Source organism: Xenopus tropicalis, chromosome 5, assembly GCF_000004195.4.
Source record: "Xenopus tropicalis strain Nigerian chromosome 5, UCB_Xtro_10.0, whole genome shotgun sequence".
In the NCBI taxonomy this organism is placed as follows: domain Eukaryota; kingdom Metazoa; phylum Chordata; class Amphibia; order Anura; family Pipidae; genus Xenopus; species Xenopus tropicalis.
In genome coordinates, this window is record NC_030681.2 from 15,307,895 (window position 1) to 15,332,497 (window position 24,603).

Here is a 24,603-nt window from a genome sequence, read left to right on the forward strand (position 1 = left end):
CCAACTAAGATATAATTACCCCTTATTGGATGTAATCATATTGGGTTTAATTAATGTTTTATTGATTTTTTTGTAGACCTAAGGTATGGAGATCCAAATTACAATTATAATACCCTTGGTCCCGAGTATTGTGTTAGTAAAGAGCAGTTTTACATTTATTTCACCAATTTTGGTAGTGGTAGTTCGCCTTTAAATTAACTTTTGGTATGATATAGATATTGATATTCTTTAGCTTTTTGTCCAGCAGCTCTTCATTTGGTATTTTAGCAGATATCTGGTTGCTAGGGTCTCATTTACCCAAGAAACCAGGCAGTGGTTTAAATGAGAGATGGGAATATGAATAGTAGAGGGTCAGCATAGAAAAATAAGTAAGAAAAAGTAACAATAACAATAAAACTGTAGCGTTACAGAGCAATAGTATTTGGCTGCCGGGGTCAGTGACCCCCATCTGAAAGCTGGAAAGAGGCAGAAGAGAAAGGCAAATAATTAAAAAAACGATAAAAAAAAAAATGAAAACTAATTGCATTGTTGCTAGGAATAGGGTATTCTATAATGTAATAAAAGTTCACTTATAGGTGAACCACCCCTTTAAAAACAAGCCTTTCCCATGTGTCTAAGGTGAATCAATGACAATGGGCAATTATATAAATAGGGTTTATTTTGTTATTCAGAAATAGAATATTAATGTTTACCACAAAAAAGGCTACTAGGGCTGCCATATTGTCTTTAATTTGGTAAAAGGAAATAATGCTATGTGTCTTGTTAGCCATCTATATGGCAAGGGATACATATTTACAATGGGATTTTGGGATAAGATAATCCTCTATGGCAGACAAGCCACATTAACCAAGCGTTTGCGGCTAGCGAGAGTATGTGTGAGTAATGGCTGGGTTAACGCGTGTTTATAGATTTCGTTTGACATTCACAGAGACTAATGGGCGATAAGGTTTATGAGGGCATCACATACTGTAGAGGTAACAAAAATCAATAAACACTTACTCGCCTATTTTTACTCCGTGGTAATTAATGACGCGGGCTGTTCCTGTTTCTCGCACAAAGGAAGGGCTGCACAATGGATAATAAATTCTTTTAGTACAATTACTAAGCAGGTTTGGTGAACACTGCAGCCATAAGTCATGTAAGTAGGAGCAATTTATCCCTCTTTAGTCTGCATTCCGACTTTGATACATAGCTGGGAATGCGCTAGTGCCACACCATACTGTATAGTGATTTAGTGAAATCAGCTCAACGATTATGTAGGATGGGAAGAATGACATTTTATGTAACTGTTTTATATTGGCGTCTTTAAATGACCCTCAGTTGGGCAATAAAATCGTTGAAGCAGCTGAGATATGCTTACTATCATAATAAATGTGCAAATATTACCCTCACACCTAACTAAGCAGCTCATTCATTGGTGGAACCATTGGGGGCTGGGGGTGCAAGGGCACCAGGGTCTGCCTCCTGGAATTCAGCTACGCTGTGTAGTGTGTTGCTTGCATAGCCAGCTTAGTACAGATCTCTTATCCAGAATGCTTAGGACATGACATTAGTAGATAAGGGATGGCACAGGTCATCAGTCAAAAATGAAGAGCTGTGAGTTTAAAAGGCAACATTTTTTTTGTTGGGAATTGTCTTTTTCTCCCTTCAATATTTAAATCATAGCTTTGTGGATAATGTTTTTTTTTTAATAATAGATCCATGCAGGTATAAATACAGTGTGCCAGCTGTAGAACCTATTTAATCTGACTTATTTAACATATTTTTTTTCTAACTGAATTTTTGCAGGTGGAGAGCGAACCTGTGGAGTACATGAACTTATCTGCATTAGAAAAGGTAGGGCTTTACCATTTTAATACAATCATTTATATACACAGAGGCCCATGCCCTGGCATTACCCACCCCAATAACTGATATTTAGGGTTGCCACCTGGCTGCTATTTCACTGGCCTGGCCAGTAAAATGCCAGCCAAGGCTGGGCCGGTATTGTATATTTGCTGGCAATGTACTTTCTGGTAAATCTAGTCTTTGTAACAACTAGTCTGACCCTGGAACGCCTCCAATCTGCCCCAAATCCCCTCCTGACCCTCCCCAAATCCCATATCTAAAAGCCCTCCATTTTACCTGCTTAACGCTCATACATACCACCCAACATTTTGGAAATGTAAAGAGGGACAAATAGAATTTTTTTGACCATGCCTGTTTTTTTGCGACCACACCCCCTGAATACCACTCCCATTTGAAAAGATATGGCAGGTTATTTACAGTTTGAACACATTTTTGGGGATATTGGGGTCTTGTTTTATTTTTTATTACAGTTTTGATAAAAAAGGTGAAATTAAGCTTTCAATCTCCCCAAGAGACCTGTATAGCTTATTAGTTACAATTGTATCTCACTGCAGGTGTTGCCAGTTAAGAATTCTGGGCTCTCTGCCAAAAGCTACTTGTTTAATTAAGTTTGAGAAACTTTGTATCTTTTTTGTGGTTCAGTGCAGGAGATCAAAGGGAAATGACTTTTCAATAAGAATCCGGGACTGTGGGCTGAGCTGTTAAAATCGGGACTGTCTTGTGAAAATCGGGACAGTTGGGAGGTATGCTCGTATTCGGCTCCCATAGCCTTCCTGATGGCATAGCCCCGCCCTGTGTGTCATTACCATGCCCCTTGTATCAAACACCCACCCCCTCGTGTACCTGCCCCGACCGGTAATGTATTGGCACAAAGGTGGCAACCCTGCTGATAATGAAGTTGCAGTGGAAGTGTTTATTGCAATATATGGGCTTCTGCTTCAAATAAGGCATGCTATCCTTAGATATGAACAAACTAGTGGTATTTTATATTTAGAGGAACAGCTTTCTGTTATTGGTGTTAATGGTTCCCTCATTGCTTTATGTTTGTATTCCCACTGCCTCTATTTGCAGGTTCCTAAGTACACCTAACTGCTAAATGTAGAGTGTAACATAATGTTTGTCGTTGGATAACTACCGCTGTGTGTTTTTGTATTGCTGTGCATCTCAGTAATTGTCTGAGGTGTAGTTATAAAGGAAATGTAGCCGTCTCCTGGTTATTAATACATATTTAAACAATACGGAAATCTTTTTTTTTAGATCTCTAAAATTACTCTGTACAGCCCTCAGAATAACCTTTCTCCCTGCATCCAAATGTATTTAGTTCCTCTATTACAAGCATCTGAACTGCAGCTCTTTTACTTACTTCCTTGTCTAGCACAAAGCTGCGCCCCCACTTGCTTTTTGACCGCTCCTTTTCTATCTGACTATGAAGACCTCAAAGGTGCCTACTGCTCTTTCTTGATTGATTTTAACTGGAGAAGAGGCAGTGAGCATGCCCAGTAGGCACATCTTTGAGGTCTTCAGAGAGAGAATGAGTGCTCAGAAAGCAAAAGGCCAACATTACACAGTGAAATCAGTAAAAGAGCTGCAGTTCAGCTTGTAATAGAGAAACAAAATAAATCTGCATGCATGGAGGAAGGCATGTTATTCTGTTTAGACTAAGTTTAGGTGATTTAAAAATAAAAAGATTACTTATCCTTTAAAAAGTGTATCTAAGTCCATTTAACGGAGAAGGAAAGTCATTTTGGCATTTTACTGCTAATAGATTTAGTGTCAACTAGAACAATATATTTATTCTGCAGAAACCATTACCATACCTGAGTAAACAGCTTTAGAAGCTTTCTCTGTTTGTTTAAGACAGCAGCTGCCATTTAAAGTAGCTTCCTGCCTGCAGTCTAGCCTTTATAGCTGAGATCACACATTCCTAAGGGAGGGGGGAGGGAGTTCTTAGCATTCTGGGGGGAGGGGAGAGAGGAGAGAACTGAGCAGACTCTGGCCCAGGGAATTAAGGAGTTTTCTGAGACAGGAAGTCAAATGGCAGCTCTGCAAAGTTTGGGGACCTTAGTATTAATATTTAAAGAATGGCAGCAGTTTAAATTTAAACATATGAAGTCTATAGGTGAAATCTGATTGGCCGTTGTTGGCCCCGCCCACTTTTCTAAACTACTGTGAGAATGGCAGCAGGTTGGATTTCCCCATTGAAAGTCAATAGGTAAATCTGATTGACTGTTGGTGGCTCCGCCCACTTTTTCTAACCTTGAACCACAGTTACCTGGTGCCTAACCCTGCAAAGTTTGGGGACCCCGGCGTTATTACTGTGAGACTGGCAGCAGGTTGGATTTCAGCCAAGTCAATAGGTAAAATCTGATTGTCTGTTCACAGCTCCGCCCACTTTTGGGCATCCAACAATCATCATATTTTCATTCAGGCTGAGCCCATGACTGTGTGATTCAAGTTAGGGGAGTGTAGCCTCAAAGCTGTAAGATTGGCAGCAGTTTCAATTTCCCCATAAAAGTCAATGGGTGAAATTTGATTGGCTGTTGTTGGCCCCTCCCACTTTGGGGCCATTCAGCAAATGTTGCTGTTTTATTTGGGGTGACCCCATTATTATGTTATTCAAGTTTGGGGGGTGTAGCTTAAAAGCTGTAAGTGTGGCAGCAGTTTGAAAATCTTCCCTGTCAAAGTCAATGGGAAAATTGGGGGGTTCGGAGCGGCGCCACAAAAAGACGGGGGGCGGGATCACTTAGAAAAGCACAAGCAGCCTGCTCCGCTATAGGGCGAAGAAGTGTGGGGAGTTTGGGTGTTGTACCCCTAAAACTGTAGGAGGAGTAGCGTTTAGAAATGGGGGTAATTATATCTTAGTTGGGATCAAGTACAGGTACTGTTTTATTATTACAGAGAAAAGGGAATCATTTTACCATTAAATAAACCCAATAGGGCTGTTCTGCCCCCAATAAGGGGTAATTATATCTTAGTTGGGATCAAGTACAGGTACTGTTTTATTATTACAGAGAAAAGGGAATCATTTAACCATTAAATAAACCCAATAGGACTGTTCTGCCCCAATAAGGGGTAATTATATCTTAGTTGGGATCAAGTACAGGTACTGTTTTATTATTACAGAGAAAAGGGAATCATTTAACCATGAAATAAACCCAATAGGGCTGTTCTGCCCCCAATAAGGGGTAATTATATCTTAGTTGGGATCAAGTACAGGTACTGTTTTATTATTACAGAGAAAAGGGAATCATTTAACCATTAAATAAACCCAATAGGGCTGTTCTGCCCCCAACAAGGGGTAATGAAATCATATTAAAAAATGTGAATTATTTGATTAAAATTGAGTTTATGGGAATTAACCTTCCTGTAATATGGAGTTTTCTGGATAACAGATCCCATGTATGCTTTCAGGATTCTGCATTTACTTGCAACCAGTGCACAAGTTACTGCATCTTTTAATCCTTATATTTTGCTTGAATCGATACAGACCAAGAGGCAATTTGGCCACAACTTGGCTCAAACAATTTGTGCATTAAGTCACATTTTGCACACCGCCCATCAGCCATTTACTATCTAAATAAATTCTAATTTCTCTGCCTCTGAGGGAGTAAATACATGCCTCATCTCCATGATTAGAAGGTTCAGAACACATACACAGTTTAGAAGAGTTTCTAAATACAATCTGGTTTAAGGTCAGCGTGGACACTCGGGATTCTTTTTATTAGGATAAGACTTAATCCAGCCACAAGGTCAGTGCAGTGAAATCAAGGTAGGGATAAGCTCAGCGCTGCCTTTCCCTCAGCACCCAGCACCCTTGGTACATATGCACTAAAGATAATGACCTTCCCGTGTGAAAGAAAGATCCATGACTGACATGAGTGATGTATAATCTCTGTAAAGTGCTGCGGAACATGTCGGCTCTGTATAACTAAACAATAATAACAGCAATCTCTCTTACCAAAAGAACATTCCTGTGTTCTCTCCACTCAAAACCGAGGCTCCTTGGAAGATTGCGCTCTGTCTGATAGCTGCACGCTTTTACTTTGCTGTTAAATGTATTATTCTGCCGGCATTTACCTTTCCATTTTTCGTATCTTATTTTTACCCTCTTTAAAATTTAATACAGTATAGCTGAAAAACAACGGTTTTACAAAGGGGTATTTCAGCATCTACCTGTGGATGGCTGATGTCACTATAGAGGTTATGGGGACCAGACCCGGACTTTAGATTCTGGGAGAATCCACAGGGGCTGCTGTAAAATTCACAATACTGATTGGCCCTATGGGGGACTGTTTGGGCCTCTTGGTACTTGAAATGCCAGGCCCCATTTTGAATCCCAGTCTGGGCCTGATGACCAGGGGGTCTGCTTCCTTTATAGTTGCATATAGATCTACCCTCCCCACCTGCGGGCAAGGAATAGGGGAACGCAAGGGACAGGGGTGGGCAGGGGATGTGAAAGACACGGGTGGGGGACGAGGGGTAGGTGGACAGGGTGCCAGGTAGAAGTCCCTCCAAACAGTTTTTCTACAGGTTAGTGCGGCACAGTAGTGATGTGCGATTCGAGAAAAACTTGACCGGAACCCAACCCTAACCTGCCTGCTCCCAACCCGAACCCGACTGGTCCTGGCTTCTGCCCTGTATTTATAGACCCTTACAAAAGGGGCGTGGCACATGCCTATAAATTCAGAAGCAGGAAGAGCTAGGCCATAGTGTTAGGTCGCGTGACCCGCAAGTGATGTGCTGAGGTCAGCCCGAACCTGCCCAACCCACGTGTATCGGGCCGGCCCACATATCACTACAGCACAGACTAAAAAACCACTGCTGTAAATCTTTAGTTGGTGACCATTAGATTGCAACAAGCCAGTGCCGTCTCCAACCATATAGATTAGATCACCCCTCTGGGCACACCTTGGTCAGACTGAAATTGGTGCTGATTATTTCAATAAAGCAAAAAACGGCACGGTTACAATTGGAAGGTGCAGTTCTAGACACATATTTTGCAGCAAATGTCAAAACACTTGAGCCTGTCTATACGTGTGCTGTGCGCTAGTTTGCTGGTTGCATATCTGTCATGAGCAGGTGGCAATATTAGGGTTACCGCGGTTTGTTGCACCCAATACGCGTTCCTTCTTCCATCAATGGAATCACTTGCAAAGGTGTTGTTGAGATCATATCCTTTGGTAAACTACATATTATTATTGTTATATTATTAAAATGTATTTATAAAGCACCAACATATTCCGTAGCGCTGTACAATAAATGGGTTTATACAATGGACATACAGAATTACATACAAAGCAACCAATAACCGATACAAGAGGTGAAGAGTTCCCTGCCAAAAGAGCTTACAATCTATAAGGATAGAGGGACACAAGGTGTGGGAATGGGTAAGAGATGTAGTGCAGTATATTGCTTTTAGCAGCCTACTGAGGTTGTGCTAAACATACGGATTATTGATGTGGGGGAAAAACTCAACCCGCTCCCAACCCAAACCCTACCCAACCCAGCGCCTGCCCCGCAATGATGTCACAGAGGGGGCGGGGCGTAGCTGGAGCACACCTATAAATACAGAGCTTGAAAGAGGCAGCTGGCAATGCCAGGGAGGGAGAACAGAAGAGCTCAACCCGAACCCACGCGGAAGTGAGGTGCAGAGGCTGGCATAAACCTGCGGGTATCGGGCCGGCCCACACATCACTAATACGGATGCTGCTGCAACTAGTGCCAGATTTACCAAGTAGGCATAACTTTTGTGCCCATATTGATGAATTATTGGCACAACCTATATTACACTAACATTCTGCATTGTGGGTAAAAAAACAATAATGAATTCCATTTTTCTGCTTTTCATGCAAAACTACTTTAGTAAATGACCTCTTGCTTTCAGTGCAATGCAGCGTATTTACAGATGGAAGTTTATTACTTGGGGCGACAGACACGTAACTAAAAGCAACTACACATCAGCACAGTCAGTGAGCACCCCTGGCTGGCAAAACTGGACTACGCCATTCTCAGTGTCTTCCCCCAAGCAATTCCCAGTGTCTGTTAAACGCTGAGCTTTATATTCTGCTCTGTGTAATGAACCGTAGGATTATAAATGAAACAGGCGATGTGCACCATAATGCCACTAAGCAGGAGCGATGGCTTTGATTGCTCATTTTTGGCTGACTTAGCAAGAACCTATCTGATGGGAATTGGCAATAAAATACATATATTAAAGAGAAAGCAGGGCATGCTTATTGTTCTGTAGAATTACTCATTGTCGCCAGGGCAGCACACTGAATTTTTATAGCTGTCTCCATTTATAGAGCATACAATCTAATTTTAGTTTCCTGTGCCATATACAGATAAATGGGCTTCACTTAAGGCTTAATGAGACCGGGGGTCTTTACTGCACTAGAGTCTTGCTCCACTGGCATATCTGCCTGATTAAACTCATGCTTCCCAATTGTGCCTATTAAGTCAGTCCTTAGTTATGAATTCAAACAGCCATGTCTTATCAGAGAGTGGCGTGGCAGATTAGGGACGTGGCCTGAATTACCCTTCTTTTTGCAAGATTACATTAATATATTGGTTAGATTTTTCACGAGCAGCAGAGAGCAGCGTTAGGAGTCACAGACAAACCGGCAGTTATGACAGGGCCCTGGGTGGGCGATATTGTTGGCCCTGGGGCAAAAAGATTGCATTACAATGAAGATGATCCGAAAAGTCGGAGCAAGGGCTGCACCAATGAGCTTATCCTGTCCTCGATCCAACAGAAAAATCACGCCTGTCTGATCGTCATCTGGCGATTTTTGCCCAGATTTTGATCGGGAAGGCCAGTCTGAGGGCCACATGCATAAGCTGCCGAATCGGTGCGAAGGACCTGAATTGACAGCTTAAATCTGCCCCTGTATGGCCACTTAACTCAGGAAGCAATGTATTAGTGGGGGGAGCTACATTTTTTCTGCACTCTAAAGGCAAATTGCAGGGTGCAAAGTGCAACAAAATGGCTAATTATGGCCTTTTTCTGCACTTTGCCCACTGTGTTCTGCTCTGTAAATTACCAATAATCTGTACTTTAGGCAGGGCCTTATTAATTAGACACTCAAGCGCTTGTGCCTATGGTAGCAGCTGTAGGGGGGTCGCAGAGCTGCCAGATACTTATGGTCTAATCCAACAGCAGAGCCCGGGGGGGGGGGGGGGGCGAGGGGGCACCTTATGGCTTTATACGGCTTTGGCTTTAAGACATGAATTATACTGTAAGTAAACGTGATTATTGTAGGCATTTTTATGAAGCAAAGGAAACTTGACATTTCATGCAAAATACATTTCCCCCTTAATTAAAGGTGTGGGTGTCTCTATTTACACACCCAGGCCAAGACACAGTAGATGATGACACTGTAAGGAGTTATTATAATAAATAAATAAATAAATTGCATTTTCTTTGTTATCCAGTGGATGTCAGTGTAGGAATATAAACATGGCCCTGGCACGTTGCTGTTCAGAGGGGAACTTGGCCTGTTTGCCTTCAAAAGTATAACTAATTATCTATTTTCTGCATAAGGGTGAAGACACACGGAGCTACTAGTAGCAGCTACTTGTTGAGGCTACTAAAAAAAGACAATGCTGATCGTTTACTGATAATTGTCTCTAAGTGTGTTTTAGCAGAGGCAATTCTCAGTATTGTCTATGGCAGGGCATTTTCTGCAGTTTAGTAGCCTTGAAAAAGTAGCTGCTACTAGTAGCCCAGTGTATCTTCACCCTAAGGGTTGTCCACCCTGTGGCTTTCCATATATAGTTGAATTACACCTCTGAGTATTGACTTTGTAGGTAAAGATCATCAGAAGTGCCATGAGTTGCCTACATTTCAGCAACATGCCATAGAAGCGACCTGTGTTAGGTGTGAATTTGATCATTGCAATGAAATGTAAGGGCGAAGACACAAGCAACGATTAGTAGCCACGACTTTTTAAAAAGTTGCAGCAACTATTATCAGGACAACAGATTATTGGCAGGACAACGGAAGAAAACCCGATGGGCCCCGGCCAGGGGCGCTACTGCCTTGAGGCAAGTTGAGAAACTCACCTCAGGGGGCAGTGTCCCAAATAGTGTTCTCTGCATTAGCAATATGGCCCCCCTGGATCCCCTCCGGCACAAGAAAGGTAAGCACTGGGGGGGAGGATTGGTGGCATTGGTCGGTAGGAGTGCTCTGGAGGTTGTAACAAGAACTCTTAAACTCACAGCTCCTTTGGGTCCCCAATGCCCCAGTCTAACATTGTTGGGAACTGTGGGGGTGCTTAACATGTTAGCACCCCTATTGAATTAGCCTTACCTTCACTGTAGCACAGAAAATAATGGACCATTGATGTGACAAAAGAAATAGATTAGACATGATGGTTAACTAGAATATCCTCACCTTAGTAGGATGAGAGTTCGTGTTTTTATGTGGATTGTGGTGACTGCCACTTAACAGAACTGCATTGTAGAGTTCTGACCTATGTATATAATGTAAGCAGAAACATATTAATACCACAATGTCCCGGTATAGTTTTACCTTTGGAAGTCTTGGGGCCCAGATTCATCATTCGGCCATTTTCCATGCAGTTCATTCTCCTGTTAGTTCTTGTAGGAATGTAACCACACCTCTTGCCTACAATTGTTTCTATTCCCATACTAAAGCGACGTACAATATTACATTTTCCTCTCATATGGTATTCATCAGCTTTATCCTGAAGCATAACATCAACACTTTTTATCAGTTTTCATGACTACCCAAATATAATTTGATATGTGCAGACATACTCAGTAGGATTATTAATGGCTGAGAAATGCTGGAGGATACACATTTGCAATTTACAGAACAACATTAAATTGTTAAAATGTGATTTGGGTCGGTTGAATCTGTGATGTGCCTAGCTGGGGGAATACCTTTATTATCTATTATGTATCTGTACTGCCTATATATACCTGAGGTGGTATAAATGGATATCGCTATAGATTGTGTCTGTATTTGTTTTTGGCGCACGTTTATTTTTCAGTTTGATAAAATGTCAGCACTTTAACAGTGTAGAACATTTTGTAGTTTGGATGTATTTTTCTCTTTAGCTGGCCTTACATAGGCCTATATAAGCTGCCATCTTGGCCCCTCTGCACTGAGCCAGCAGCTTATTGGTCTGTGTATAGGGCCTTCCCAATAGCCTTATACTGTACATGGACGCAGGCAGGCAAACCAAAGAGCCCACAGATAGGCCAATACTAAATGGCTGATAAATGGCCCATTTATCAAAGTACGATTGAGTACGATTACAAAAAATAAATATATGTACATACAAACAAACAAATGCATTGTGGGTAACAAACCATGGAAAACGACAACCATTTTTTGCACTCCATTAGTAAATGAGCTGTTACTGAAATCTCTAGCAGAATAAAAGAAATCCAGAGTAACGTGTGTGATTAACATACGTAAATAAAGAATGAATATGAATAGCGCAATTGCTCGCCATCGGCAGCTTGCATGGCACATTGTTTAGAACAATTAAATAAGTGCAAACCTGACAAATTAGGCTGCGGAAAAAAAAAGAAGCAAGTACACAAATAAAGAAGCCAGTGTTGTGTTCACACAGCCTCCCACGTGACTCCTCCATTTGTACATCAGTCAGATACTGTTGCATGAATGGAATTAATAATGACAGTATCAGTAACATATAGGCAGCCGGCCATATGGTGCCCAACCGCGGGGCCAGCAGTGGCCAGCACACCGGGGCCCTCCAAGGAATAAGACCGATTTGGCTGTGAGAAGACACACCGGATGCAGCTTTTTGTTGTGTTCTTCTTCAGAGGAGGAGATATGGGTTAATATATTTGTCCTTATGTTATCTTGCTAAGATCAGCCAGCAATGGTAAGGTAAGGTTACCGGAGGATCACTAGTATCTGGAAAGCATGGGGAGTAGAACTATGACTGTATCTTGTGCCTACAGCTAGTTAATGGGGGTCATCCTGTATAATTGCTTAACTGGACTTTATATGAAAGCAAAAAAAAAAGTATTTGAGGTATTGCATTCTGATTCAGGTACGGGATCCCTTATCCGGAAACACATTATCCAGAAAGTTCCGAATTACGGATGGGCCATCTACCATAGACTCTGTTATAAACAAATAACTTTTTTTAATGATTCCCTTTTCTCTTTAATAATAAAACAGTACCTGTACTTGATCCCAACTAAGATATAATTACCCCTTATTGGGGGCAGAACAGCCCTATTGGGTTTATTTAATGGTTAAATGATTCCCTTTTCTCAGTAATAATAAAACAGTACCTGTACTTGATCCCAACTAAGATATAATTACCCCTTATTGGGGGCAGAACAGCCCTATTGGGTTTATTTAATGGTTAAATGATTCCCTTTTCTCTGTAATAATAAAACAGTACCTGTACTTGATCCCAACTAAGATATAATTACCCCTTATTGGGGGCAGAACAGCCCTATTGGGTTTATTTAATGGTTAAATGATTCCCTTTTCTCTGTAATAATAAAACAGTACCTGTACTTGATCCCAAGATATAATTACCCCTTATTGGGGGCAGAACAGTCCTATTGGGTTTATTTAATGGTTAAATGATTCCCTTTTCTCTGTAATAATAAAACAGTACCTGTACTTGATCCCAAGATATAATTACCCCTTATTGGGGGCAGAACAGCCCTATTGGGTTTATTTAATGGTTAAATGATTCCCTTTTCTCTGTAATAATAAAACAGTACCTGTACTTGATCCCAAGATATAATTACCCCTTATTGGGGGCAGAACAGCCCTATTGGGTTTATTTAATGGTTAAATGATTCCCTTTTCTCTGTAATAATAAAACAGTACCTGTACTTGATCCCAACTAAGATATAATTACCCCTTATTGGGGCAGAACAGTCCTATTGGGTTTATTTAATGTTTAAATGATTTTTTAGTAGACTTAAGGTATGGAGATCCAAATTACAGAAAGATCCCTTATCTGGAAAACCCCAGGTCCTGAGCATTCTGGATAACAGGTCCCATACCTAATTCCCTGACAATTTAAAGGTCATACAAACTCCCCAAACAAACTGATTCCTAATGAAAGGAAATATAATATACATTCACTAAATATTCTTAATGGTTTTCATTTATTTTTAAATGCAGTTGCAAACAGTGTCTGTCTGTCCCTCTGATTCTGTCTCTCTGTGTAGCAGAAGTATCTTTTAGATTGTAAGCTTTTGGCCGCTTGCATCGGTTTTTGGCTGCTTTGTATGTAATTCTGTATGTTCAGTGTATAAACCCACTTGTTGTACAGTGTTGCGGAATATGTTGGCGCTTTATAAATACATGGGATTTAAACTTTTTTGCGCTAAACTGCAAAAACTGAATGTTTTAAAAACTGCAAAGCATCTAAAGGCTTGTGAGTTCATGTAGAAGTCAATGGGAGTTGTAGACACACTGAAAATGATGAGTAGAATATGGATTTAATTAATTTAATTTTGATAAATAAGTAAATCTCCCCAAGACGGCACTTCTGAATCTGAATCCTACACAAAGTGCTGGTATTCAGGGGAATAAATAACCAATTTGATGCATCCCTAAAGAAAAGGGTTATAGTTCAACTGGAAATATGTGAGGATCATACAGTCTGCCTTGGCCTTGATATACATATTTTATAGATTTGATAAATGAGCATCTATAAATTGATAATTACACTTTAAAATATGTACTTCAAAAAAATTTAAATTACATTATTTAGCAAATTAAAATATTGAATTCTATTTTCAGAGATTCTTGCAAGGCTTTGTGTTAAGGGTTCCTTAAAAATGTTAAGTATTATGTTAGATTGTAAGCTCTATGGGGCAGGGACCTCAATCCTCTTGTCTCTTTGATTTTTAACTTATTGCAGCTGTACCTTGTATTTATTTGTATTTATAGTTATACAGGTATAGGACCTGTTATCCAGAATGCTCGGGACCAAGGGTATTCCGGATATGGAGTCTTTCCGTAATTTGGAGCTCCATACCTTAAGTTTAACATTAATTAAACCCAATAGGATTGTTTTGCATCCAATAAGGATTATTTATATCTTAGTTGGGATCAAGTACAGGTACTGTTTTATTATTACAGAGAAAAGGGAATCATTTAACCATTAAATAAACCCAATAGGGCTGTTCTGCCCCAATAAGGGGTAATTTTATCTTAGTTGGGATCAAGTACAGGTACTGTTTTATTATTACAGAGAAAAGGGAATCATTTAACCATGAAATAAACCCAATAGGACTGTTCTGCCCCCAATAAGGGGTAATTATATCTTAGTTGGGATCAAGTACAGGTACTGTTTTATTATTACAGAGAAAAGGGAATCATTTAACCATTAAATAAACCCAATAGGATTGTTTTGCCCCTAATAGGGATTAGGGTAAAAAAAAATTGTCACGCATGACAATTCTTTTGATGAGCGAAACGCAAAACAGGGATTGTTTGTCCGTATATTGCAATATACACAAGCTGGCCAACTACGTCATCCCTGGTCTGGCCAGTCCTACACTTACTTATATGATTCCTAAAGAATTCTACTGCTTCATTATACATATTCACAGGGACTGAGTTTTACCTGCAACTAACTTGCTTTCAGGGTTAGAACCAAATGGTTGCTCTTTTATTGGCTCCACTGGGATCACCTGACTGTAGCTGGGAATGATGGGAGTTACAACATGGAGCAACATTCCAATATATAAATATATATAAAAAAACATTTTGTCATTTTTAGTTATTTGCAAGTTTAATTGCTACTGAAAGTTATCCGGAAACCTGTTATCAAGAAAGCTCAGAATTACAGGAAGGCAATCTTCCATAGACTCCATTTTAATAACATAATTACAATTTTTCTCTGTAATAATAAATCAGTACCTGTATTTGATCCCAACTAAGATATAATTACCCCTTATTGGGGGCAGAACAGCCCTATTGGGTTTATTTAATGGTTAAATGATTCCCTTTTCTCTGTAATAATAAAACAGTACCTGTACTTGATCCCAACTAAGATATAATTACCCCTTATTTGGGCAGAACAGCCCTATTGGGTTTATTTAATGGTTAAATGATTCCCTTTTCTCTGTAATAATAAAACAGTACCTGTACTTGATCCCAACTAAGATATAATTACCCCTTATTTGGGCAGAACAGCCCTATTGGGTTTATTTAATGGTTAAATGATTCCCTTTTCTCTGTAATAATAAAACAGTACCTGTACTTGATCCCAACTAAGATATAATTACCCCTTATTGGGGGCAGAACAGCCCTATTGGGTTTATTTCATGGTTAAATGATTCCCTTTTCTCTGTAATAATAAAACAGTACCTGTATTTGATCCCAACTAAGATATAAATAATCCTTAGTGGAAGCAAAAAAAATCTATCAGGTTTAATTCAAGTTCAAATGATTTGGAGATCCAATTTACGGAAAGATCTCTAATCCGGAAAGCCCCAGGTCGCAAGCATTCTGGATAGTAGGTCTCATACCTGTATTTAGTATTTGGCCATTTTTATTTTTCTGCACTGCTTGTTCTGACTCTTGAACCAGTGTAGCAGAAGCTAGCTGATTAACAGACCTGTGATGAAGCTTGCAGGGCACTTTGGGGACTGGAGTTTAACTGGAGGAAGGTAAACACAAGGAATTCTGGGAACTAATCCCAAAGAGCTCCAAGAAAATCCCATTTACATGGGTTTATCCTAGAGGCCCACTGAGTTTTTAAAGCAGAATCCAGGATAATAGCCAGGGTTAAACAGGGGGGTGCAGGGCCCACCGGGGCTTCTGCCTCAGGGGCCCGTGGAACCCCAATGGCCCCCACCACAGAGGCCCCCAACCCCCTCCCCTGAGTGCTCCTAATAGAAACGTACTTGCGGCACATCGGGGTAGGGAGACGGTGGATCACGGGGGCTGGATTTGGGCTGCCGGGGCCCACTGGGTTTTTTCTGGCACCCCGGTCCGGCGCTGATAATAGCTGTAGTGCAGGTTCAGCAGGCTGGAGGAAAGGACAGGCTTTTTCTACATTAACTCAGAACCACTAGTGCAGAAAAGAACAAACAAATGCTGCTTTCAGTGACAATTATATTTAATTATAGTTAATGTATATTAATGTGTATGAAAACAATGCTAAGAATGATGCTTTTATTATTATTCAAAAGAAAAAAATGTGGCCAGAGTGGGAAAAGCCATATACAGTAAAACAGTTATTCTCTTCAAACTGATTGGTCCGTTCCCCTCTGGAACACAAAGCATTTCTTATAGCACGTTCTAATTGTTGGAGAATGAAGTGCTCTTTCTCACAGCAAATGAAAGAGATCTGTGACTAAGTGGTTGGGAGACGTGGGCTGAAATTCAAGCCTTCACAAGTAATCTTTAGTATGAATGGCAGTACCATAGTAACCCACAGTAGCATCACTATGGCGCAGGTACCATTTAGCAGGATAGCAGCTCTGTGCCAGGAAATATAATGTACACCTGGGCCATTTCTCAAATATCAATGTATTTTATTTTTGAACGACCCATGCAAAAATGAAATGTTGCCCTGCGAAAGTATATGTAATTCTAAGCACATTTTCAGTGTGGCTTTAGGCTAATGTCCCTCGGAGCGAGCTAGTTGCCCGCGATAGATCTGTGCTAGTGATGAGCAAATCTGTTCCGTTTCGCTTTGCCGAAAAATTTGTGAATCTTTCAAAAGATCCGCGAAACGGCAAAAAATCAGCGAAACAGCGAAAATGTCATGCAACAAAAAAAATTGTCGCCCGCAGCTATTATTTTGTTGCGTGGCTATTGTTTCGCCACCCGCGGCTATTATTTTGTCGTGCAGCTATTGTTTCGTCGCCCGCGGCTATTAGTTTGTCTCGCGGCTATTATTTTGTCGCACGTCTATTCTTTTGTCGCTCGCGGCTATTCTGTTTTTACGCTGGCGACGAAACAATAGCCGCGCAACAAAATAATAGCCGCGGGCGACAATTTTTGGACGTGCAGCGAATTTTTCCGCAGCAAATTTTTTCATCCGTTTCGTGAAACAGTCCGCCAATGGCGATACGCGGAAATTCGCCGCGAATCCATGCCTGGCGAAACATTTCGCCCATCACTAATCTGTGCTACCGTGGGACTGATTAACCGCTCCGAAATGCCTTTCCACTGGCAACAATAGGAGTCACCGGTGGAAAGGCCTACACTTTGGCTTTCTAAACTCATAGTAACATAGTAAGTTGGGTTGAAAACACGTCCATCACGTTCAACCATAATGCCTTCCTGACTCAAAGATGGCAATCGGACCGGTCCCTGGGTCAACTCGTACTAACAGCTATCTCCCATAACCCTGTATTTCATCACTTGCTAAACAGCCATCCAACCACTTCTTGCAGCTATCTAACTCCTCCTGCAGGCAACTTTGCAGGACTTCAGAAAGCCAAAGTGAGGGACATTAGCATTAAGGTGATTTGTAATTGCAAATTGCAAATTGCTGCACTGCTGGTTCTGTCCCTTGAAACAGTGAAGCAGAAATCAGCCATGCATGCTTCTTCACAGCTCTGTCTTCACATGCTTCGTCTGATATCAGCAGCCTCCTGCGATATCGGTCGACTCGCCGACATGCCATACACGCACCGAATATCGTACGAAACGAGGTTTCGTACAATAGTATCGGTGCGTGTATGGTCAGCTTTACTCTCATTGCACTAAATGACATTTCTGGGTGAGCATCCCCTGAAACCTGAGATTGAAAAGAGCATAAAAACCCCACATTTGAGGGAAATGCCATCATTTGCTGCCCCAGCTCTTTATGATGCCCAGTCAAAGCCTTTAGTAATCACCAGGTCTGCAAAAGCTGCAAACTGGACTGAACCAATTTTTGTATATACAATACAATATGTGCAGGTTTAAGCCTGTGGCTGCCATAGAGATATGTTTTTTTGCATGAAATGTCCCAGTCGTGAGAGAGTTAACCCAAGGGTTGGGCAGGTTCCGGTTGCAATAAACTGCAGAGGTTAAACCCCTGTTGTGTATTGGGTAATGCCACTGGCAAGTGTGGATCTAAAAATGTGTGCACTTGGCCATTTGGCCTTTAAATGGTGGGATTTGGGTAGGTGGTGGAAATCATTTTTAAAAATTAGAATTATCTGCTTATAATGGAGTCTATGGGAGATGGCCTTTCCGTAATTCGGAACTTTCTGGATAATGGGTTTTCAGATAAGGGATCCCATACATGTAACATGATTATGGGGCTGATTTACCAAAGCACGAATTCGAATCCCGAATGGCGAAAATTTCACGACTTTTTTGTTGCCGACGCGACTTTATCGTATTGAATGATTGTAAATGGCGGAAAAACCTTTCCGACTTTGCATGATTTTGAAAGCCTCACAGAGGAATAAATGGCACTCTGCAGCTCCAACCCGGCCCAAGGAAAGTCTCCCATTGGGCTCAATGGCACTCTGCAGCTCCAACCTGGCCCAAGGAAAGTCTCCCATTGGGCTCAATGGCACTCTGCAGCTCCAACCTGGCCCAAGGAAAGTCCCCCATAGGGCTCAATGGCACTCTGCAGCTCCAACCCGGCCCAAGGAAAGTCTCCCATAGGGCTCAATGGCACTCTGCAGCTCCAACCCGGCCCAAGGAAAGTCTCCCATAGGGCTCAATGGCACTCTGCAGCTCCAACCCGGCCCAAGGAAAGTCTCCCATAGGGCTCAATGGCACTCTGCAGCTCCAACCCGGCCCAAGGAAAGTCTCCCATAGGGCTCAATGGCACTCTGCAGCTCCAACCCGGCCCAAGGAAAGTCTCCCATAGGGCTCAATGGCACTCTGCAGCTCCAACCCGGCCCAAGGAAAGTCTCCCATAGGGCTCAATGGCACTCTGCAGCTCCAACCCGGCCCAAGGAAAGCCTCCCATAGGGCTCAATGGGACTCTGCAGCTCCAACCTGGCCCAAGGAAAGTCTCCCATAGGGCTCAATGGCACTCTGCAGCTCCAACCCGGCCCAAGGAAAGCCTCCCATAGGGCTCAATGGGACTCTGCAGCTCCAACCTGGCCCAAGGAAAGTCTCCCATAGGGCTCAATGGCACTCTGCAGCTCCAACCCGGCCCAAGGAAAGTCTCCCATAGGGCTCAATGGCACTCTGCAGCTCCAACCTGGTCCAAAGAAAGTCTCCCATAGGGCTCAATGGCACTCTGCAGCTCCAACCCGGCCCAAGGAAAGTCTCCCATAGGGCTCAATGGCACTCTGCAGCTCCAACCCGGCCCAAGGAAAGCCTCCCATAGGGCTCAATGGGACTCTGCAGCTCCAACCTGGCCCAAGGAAAGTCTCCCATAGGGCTCAATGGCACTCTGCAGCTCCAACCCAGCCCAAGGAAAGTCTCCCATAGGGCTCAATGGCACTCTGCAGCTCCAACCCGGCCCAAGGAAAGTCTCCCATAGGGCTCAATGGCACTCTGCAGCTCCAACCCGGCCCAAGGAAAGTCTCCCATTGGGCTCAATGGCACTCTGCAGCTCCAACCTGGCCCAAGGAAAGTCCCCCATAGGGCTCAATGGCACTCTGCAGCTCCAACCCGGCCCAAGGAAAGTCCCCCATAGGGCTCAATGGCACTCTGCAGCTCCAACCTGGCCCAAGGAATGTCCCCCATAGGGCTCAATGGCCCTCTGCAGCTCCAACCTGGCCCAAGGAAAGTCTCCCATAGGGCTCAATGGCACTCTGCAGCTCCAACCTGGCCCAAGGAAAGTCCCCCATAGGGCTCAATGGCACTCTGCAGCTCCAACCTGGCCCAAGGAAAGTCCCCCATAGGGCTCAATGGCACTCTGCAGCTTCAACCCGGCCCAAGGAAAGTCTCCCATTGGGCTCAATGGCACTCTGCAGCTTCAACCCGGCCCAAGGAAAGTCTCCCATTGGGCTCAATGGCACTCTGCAGCTCCAACCTGGCCCAAGGAGAGTCTCCCATAGGGCTCAATGGCACTCTGAGCTCCAACCTGGCCCAAGGAAAGCCTCCCATAGGGCTCAATGGCACTCTGCAGCTTCAACCTGGCCCAAGGAAAGTCTCCCATAGGGCTCAATGGCACTCTGCAGCTCCAACCCGGCCCAAGGAAAGTCTCCCATTGGGCTCAATGGCACTCTGCAGCTCCAACCTGGCCGGCTCCCATAGGGATCAATGGCACTCTGCAGCTCCAACCTGGCCCAAGGAAAGTCTCCCATAGGGCTCAATGGCACTCTGCAGCTCCAACCCGGCCCAAGGAAAGTCTCCCATAGGGCTCAATGGCACTCTGCAGCTCCAACCCGGCCCAAGGAAAGTCTCCCATAGGGCTCAATAGCACTCTGCAGCTCCAACCCGGCCCAAGGAAAGTCACGATACTGAAGCTTGAATGAATCCGAAACTTTCGCACTCGGCGAAAGTCGCGAAAAATATACAAAAAGTTGCGACAGCGATGAGAAAGTCATGGAAAATACGAAAAAGTTGCGACGGCGATGAAAAAGTCGCAAAAAATACCGATCATTACGGAAAAAGCGAATTCGGACGCATTTGGACCGTTTGTGGATTAGTAAATGTGCCCCCATATGTTCTGAAAGGGATTTCCACCCAAAAATGAATTGTTGCACGATGAAAGAAAATAGAATTCTAAGTAACTTTTCAGTATACATCAATTAAATGTTGAGAAGCTCTTTGTAAATGTAATTTCTATAGAAAGCAGGATCTGAGCTGGTTTTGACAACTGAAACAATGTAGAAACAGTCAATTCCCCTTTTGTTTTTATAATTAACTGGCTTCTGCTACATTGTTTACATTGTTTTTATATTTTTTGATGTTTTTTAGTTTCAGTGTTTGATCAGCCCCCCCCCAACACCTAACTTATAACAAAGGTACAGACATATGGAAACACTGTTGCATCATCCATTCACAAATCTTTCCCTAATTAACTTGCAGGCTGATAAAGAAAAGCCCAAATAAACTTCCATTACTTTGATTCACTTGCATTGGAAATGTGCATTCTCCACCATTCAGAATCAGCTGGCAGAGAAAACATCAATATGCTACCAACCTTAAGCTGAAAACTAAGCATTCATCCTTAATCTTAACGACATCTAGGGCTCTGGCACACGGGGAGATTAGTCACCCGCGACAAATCTCCCTTGTCACGGGCGACTAATCTCCCCGAACTATTATCCCACCGGCGAAAATGTAAGTCACCGGTGGGATGGCACACGCTGCGCAGGCGATTTCGGCGCGGGCGACTAATCTCCCCGTGCGCCAAAGCCCTTAGGGTGAAGACACACAGAGCTACTAGTTGCAGCTACTTGTCGTGGCTACTAAAATAGACAATGCTGATCATTTACTGATAATTGTCTCTGTGTGTTTTAGCAGAGGCAATTCTCAGTATTGTCTATGGCAGGGGATTTTCTGGAGTTTAGCAGCCTTGAAATTAAGCAGCTGCTACTAGTAGCTCAGTGTGTCTTCACCCTAAGGGTGTAAGTAGCAGCTACTTTTCACGGCTCCTAAACGCCAGAAAATCCCCTGCCATAGACAATACTGAGAATCGCCTCTGCTGAAACACACGTAGAAATAATTATCAGTAAATGATCAGCATTGTCTATTTTAGTAGCTGCTAATAGTAGCCCAGTGTGTCTTCATCCAAATGCTCAGGACCTGGGGTTTTCTGTAATTTGCATCTCCATACCTTAGATAAACCCAAAAGGGTTGTTTTGCCTCCAAAAAGGATGAATTATTTGGGATGAAAAGGAAATTAGTTGTAAAAATTTGAATTATTTGATTACAAATAAATAGTATTGTCTATTTTAGTAGCCGTGACAATTAGCTGCTACTAGTAGCTCCATGTGTCTTCACCGTTAGGGCAGGGGTACACGGGGAAATTAGTTGTGCGCGTTGGTGCGATGTCCCGCAGTTGTCAGAAGTTTCCTCTGAAGACAACTTTGGGCGACTGTGGGACATCGCAGCGATGCATATGCCATCCCACCGGCGATTTACATTCTAGCTGGTGGGATGGCATTGCCCTTAGAGTTTGCCAGGGGGTAACACAGTTCTCAATAGACTTGTATAGAATTTTATCAAAGCGTGAGTTGTGTTTGAGACAAGTCAGTAAAGAGCTGTGGCCCCTGCCGTTCTTATGAATGACTTTTCAAGTCTAATACAGCCAACTCATTAACTTCATATTTACTGCAATTTTTCATGGTTTCACATAATCTATAACTCTGTGTAATTAACCATAAATGCTTTTCTGGAACAACCTTTACCTGCCAGTGTATCCTTTGATATACAGTGGTCACAATTAGACTAATAGCAGAGCATGTCCTAGAGCCTGGCTATGTAATGACAGTTTGAAAGGAAAGGTTAAAGATGTATAATGTGTGCGGCTGCTTTTAACCAGATTCCACAATGTGTATCATTTTGATATTTGCTAAGCATTCATCCAGATGAATAACATAAGCATTTCTATTTTTCTATCACCTGGGACATATTTGTTGGTATCATTTACACATCAGCTTGCAGAACCTTCCCATCCCATCGTAGTTTTTTACTTCTTTGCCAACAGGAAAATAATGGTGGAATCCATTTGTACTGGAAGTGAACAAGATGTAATCACGTGCTTGAGGCTAGGCTTAACTACGGGGCCCCCTTGCACCAAGTTTTCTAACTGGCGCAATGCACAGAGCTCTATATACATGCAATTTGGCATTTTAAAGTTTGCACTAATGGGACCCATAGCGCTCCATCACTGTAAGCCTCTCAGATAATGATATTACCCAAATAACCATTTGTTTAGAAGTTTAGACATATCAATAGACATATTTAGCTGCATTTTTTTCCCACAGGGATGGCCTGAAAAACTGGCTAGGTGATGTATTTTCCCAAGCAATATTGCAACTTTGTCTATAAGGTTGAAGACACACTGGGCTACTAGTAGCAGCTACTTTTCGAGGCTACTAAATACCACAAAATAACCTGCCATAGACAATACTGAGAATTGCCTCTGCTAAAACACACGTAGAGCCAATTATCAGTAAATGGTCAGCATTGTCTATTTTAGTAGCCATGACAAGTAGCTGCTATTAGTAGCCCAATGTGTCTTCAACCAAATAGGGGTATGGGAGCTGTTATCCAAATGCTCAGGACCTGGGGTTTTCCGTAATTTGCATCTCCATACCTTAAATAAACCCAAAAGGGTTGTTTTGCCTCCAAAAAGGATGAATTATTTGGGATAAAAAGGAAATTAGTTGTAAAAATTTGAATTATTTGATTACAATGGAGCCTATGGGAGATGGCCTTCCCATACTTTGGAGCTTCCAGGATAACGGATCCCATACGTGAACACAGATGCATTACTCTTGTTTCAGTCAGCTTTCATTAATGTTTGACTCTCGTGGTTGTTTGACAAAGACTTGTTTGTTCTTCCCCATTTAAAATTCAGTGGTGCTTTTTTTTCCCCTCCAGTGTCTCCCGAGGCTATAGGATTCCTCTCCGCTGTCGGGGTGTCAGTTTTTCTCCTCTTGTTACTTTTCCTCTACATCAACAAGAAAATGGGTTTGGGGAAAAATGGAGGATTCTACAGACCTGGTTCTGAATTTGGAGCAAAAAGTTGCCAAGGTAAGAGAAAACTTGTCTCTATTCTTTATCTACCTCTGCTCAACACAACAGGTATATGTATGTGAGAATAATACACTTATACACCTATAAACAGTACTTAGTGATGTCATAAGTTATAATTGCTGCTTAGTGATGTAATTTCTGTCACATGACCTGTGTAAAACATTTGTATTATAATAAATAATGGAGCCGGTTTTGTAAAATATGAGGATCTTAAATGTCACCTTAGAATTCCATGACCTGTATAAAAGCACTCGGTCTTCTGCCGCTATATAGTGGTGGAACTCTTCAGTGACTTATAGCGTCCTTATATTTTACAAAAGGGTGAGCATTATTCACTTTATAAAATATATTATGACTTCAGGGAGAGGCGGGCTCTCCATTGGTTACATCACCAGGGAGGTTGAAGTATTGGCAAATTATTTTATTTTTGTGGTTTATATGAAGAACTTATCTGTAAACACTGACCAACACAGATGTGAACCAATTATGCCTCCACAGTGTTTGCTTAGTGTGCCAAGTGAATGCCATGTCCCTGGACCTGCCATGGGTTCTCTATGGCTACATGCTTATGAACAATTAGACAAGGAAAGGATTAATCACTGTTGGGTGTCAATTTTTTATTTATTCCTAGTGATTATAATTATTGGGGTGGCAGTTTGGGAAACCAGCATTTTCAGATGGGGCAGTATACATAATAGAAAGGTCTAGGAAAGACTATAGATGAAATCCAAGTTTCAAGTGCCCACTGAAATGAGATGGCAGCCACTGGGATAAAATCTGACTTTTATATTAATATCACACAAGACTTGTCACCATCTCTTTTCCGCTAGCAAGTCACAAAGACAAAATGTTGATGGCCATTGTCTTCCAGGAAATGCCATGGGAAGTATATTGTATTGGGCACTATATCCACACAATGCTGATGTCTGCTCTATGGGAGGCAGTAGCTTTTCTGAAAGACAATTCCAAGGGTCTATTGGGACACTGGAGCTTGTCTCAGAGACAGCCACCAATAGCTACACATGACATAAGCCTATAAAGGCTAGTTAGAAGAGTTCACAGGTAGCAGATTGGATAGACCCTAAAGGTGGCCATACACGTTAAGATCTGCTCGATTGGCGAGGTTGCTAAGCAAACGGATCTTCTCT

The 24,603-nt window shown here is 42.2% G+C and overlaps 1 protein-coding gene across 4 annotated transcripts in view; it reads left to right on the top strand.

The window, feature by feature from the left end:
* The window catches only part of syt14 (synaptotagmin 14), a 111,752-nt gene that overhangs the window by 13,761 nt on the left and 73,388 nt on the right, over positions 1 to 24,603 (top strand). For 2 of the 4 annotated variants that reach the window (XM_002934679.5, XM_031902540.1), the window contains exons 2-3: positions 1,789 to 1,836; positions 23,300 to 23,452. In XM_002934679.5, the coding sequence (XP_002934725.2) occupies positions 1,789 to 1,836; positions 23,300 to 23,452 (201 nt within the window). Of the gene's footprint in view, positions 1 to 1,788; positions 1,837 to 23,299; positions 23,453 to 24,603 lie in introns of those variants that run through there. The other 2 variants (XM_012961665.3, XM_012961666.3) reach the window with 1 other exon arrangement.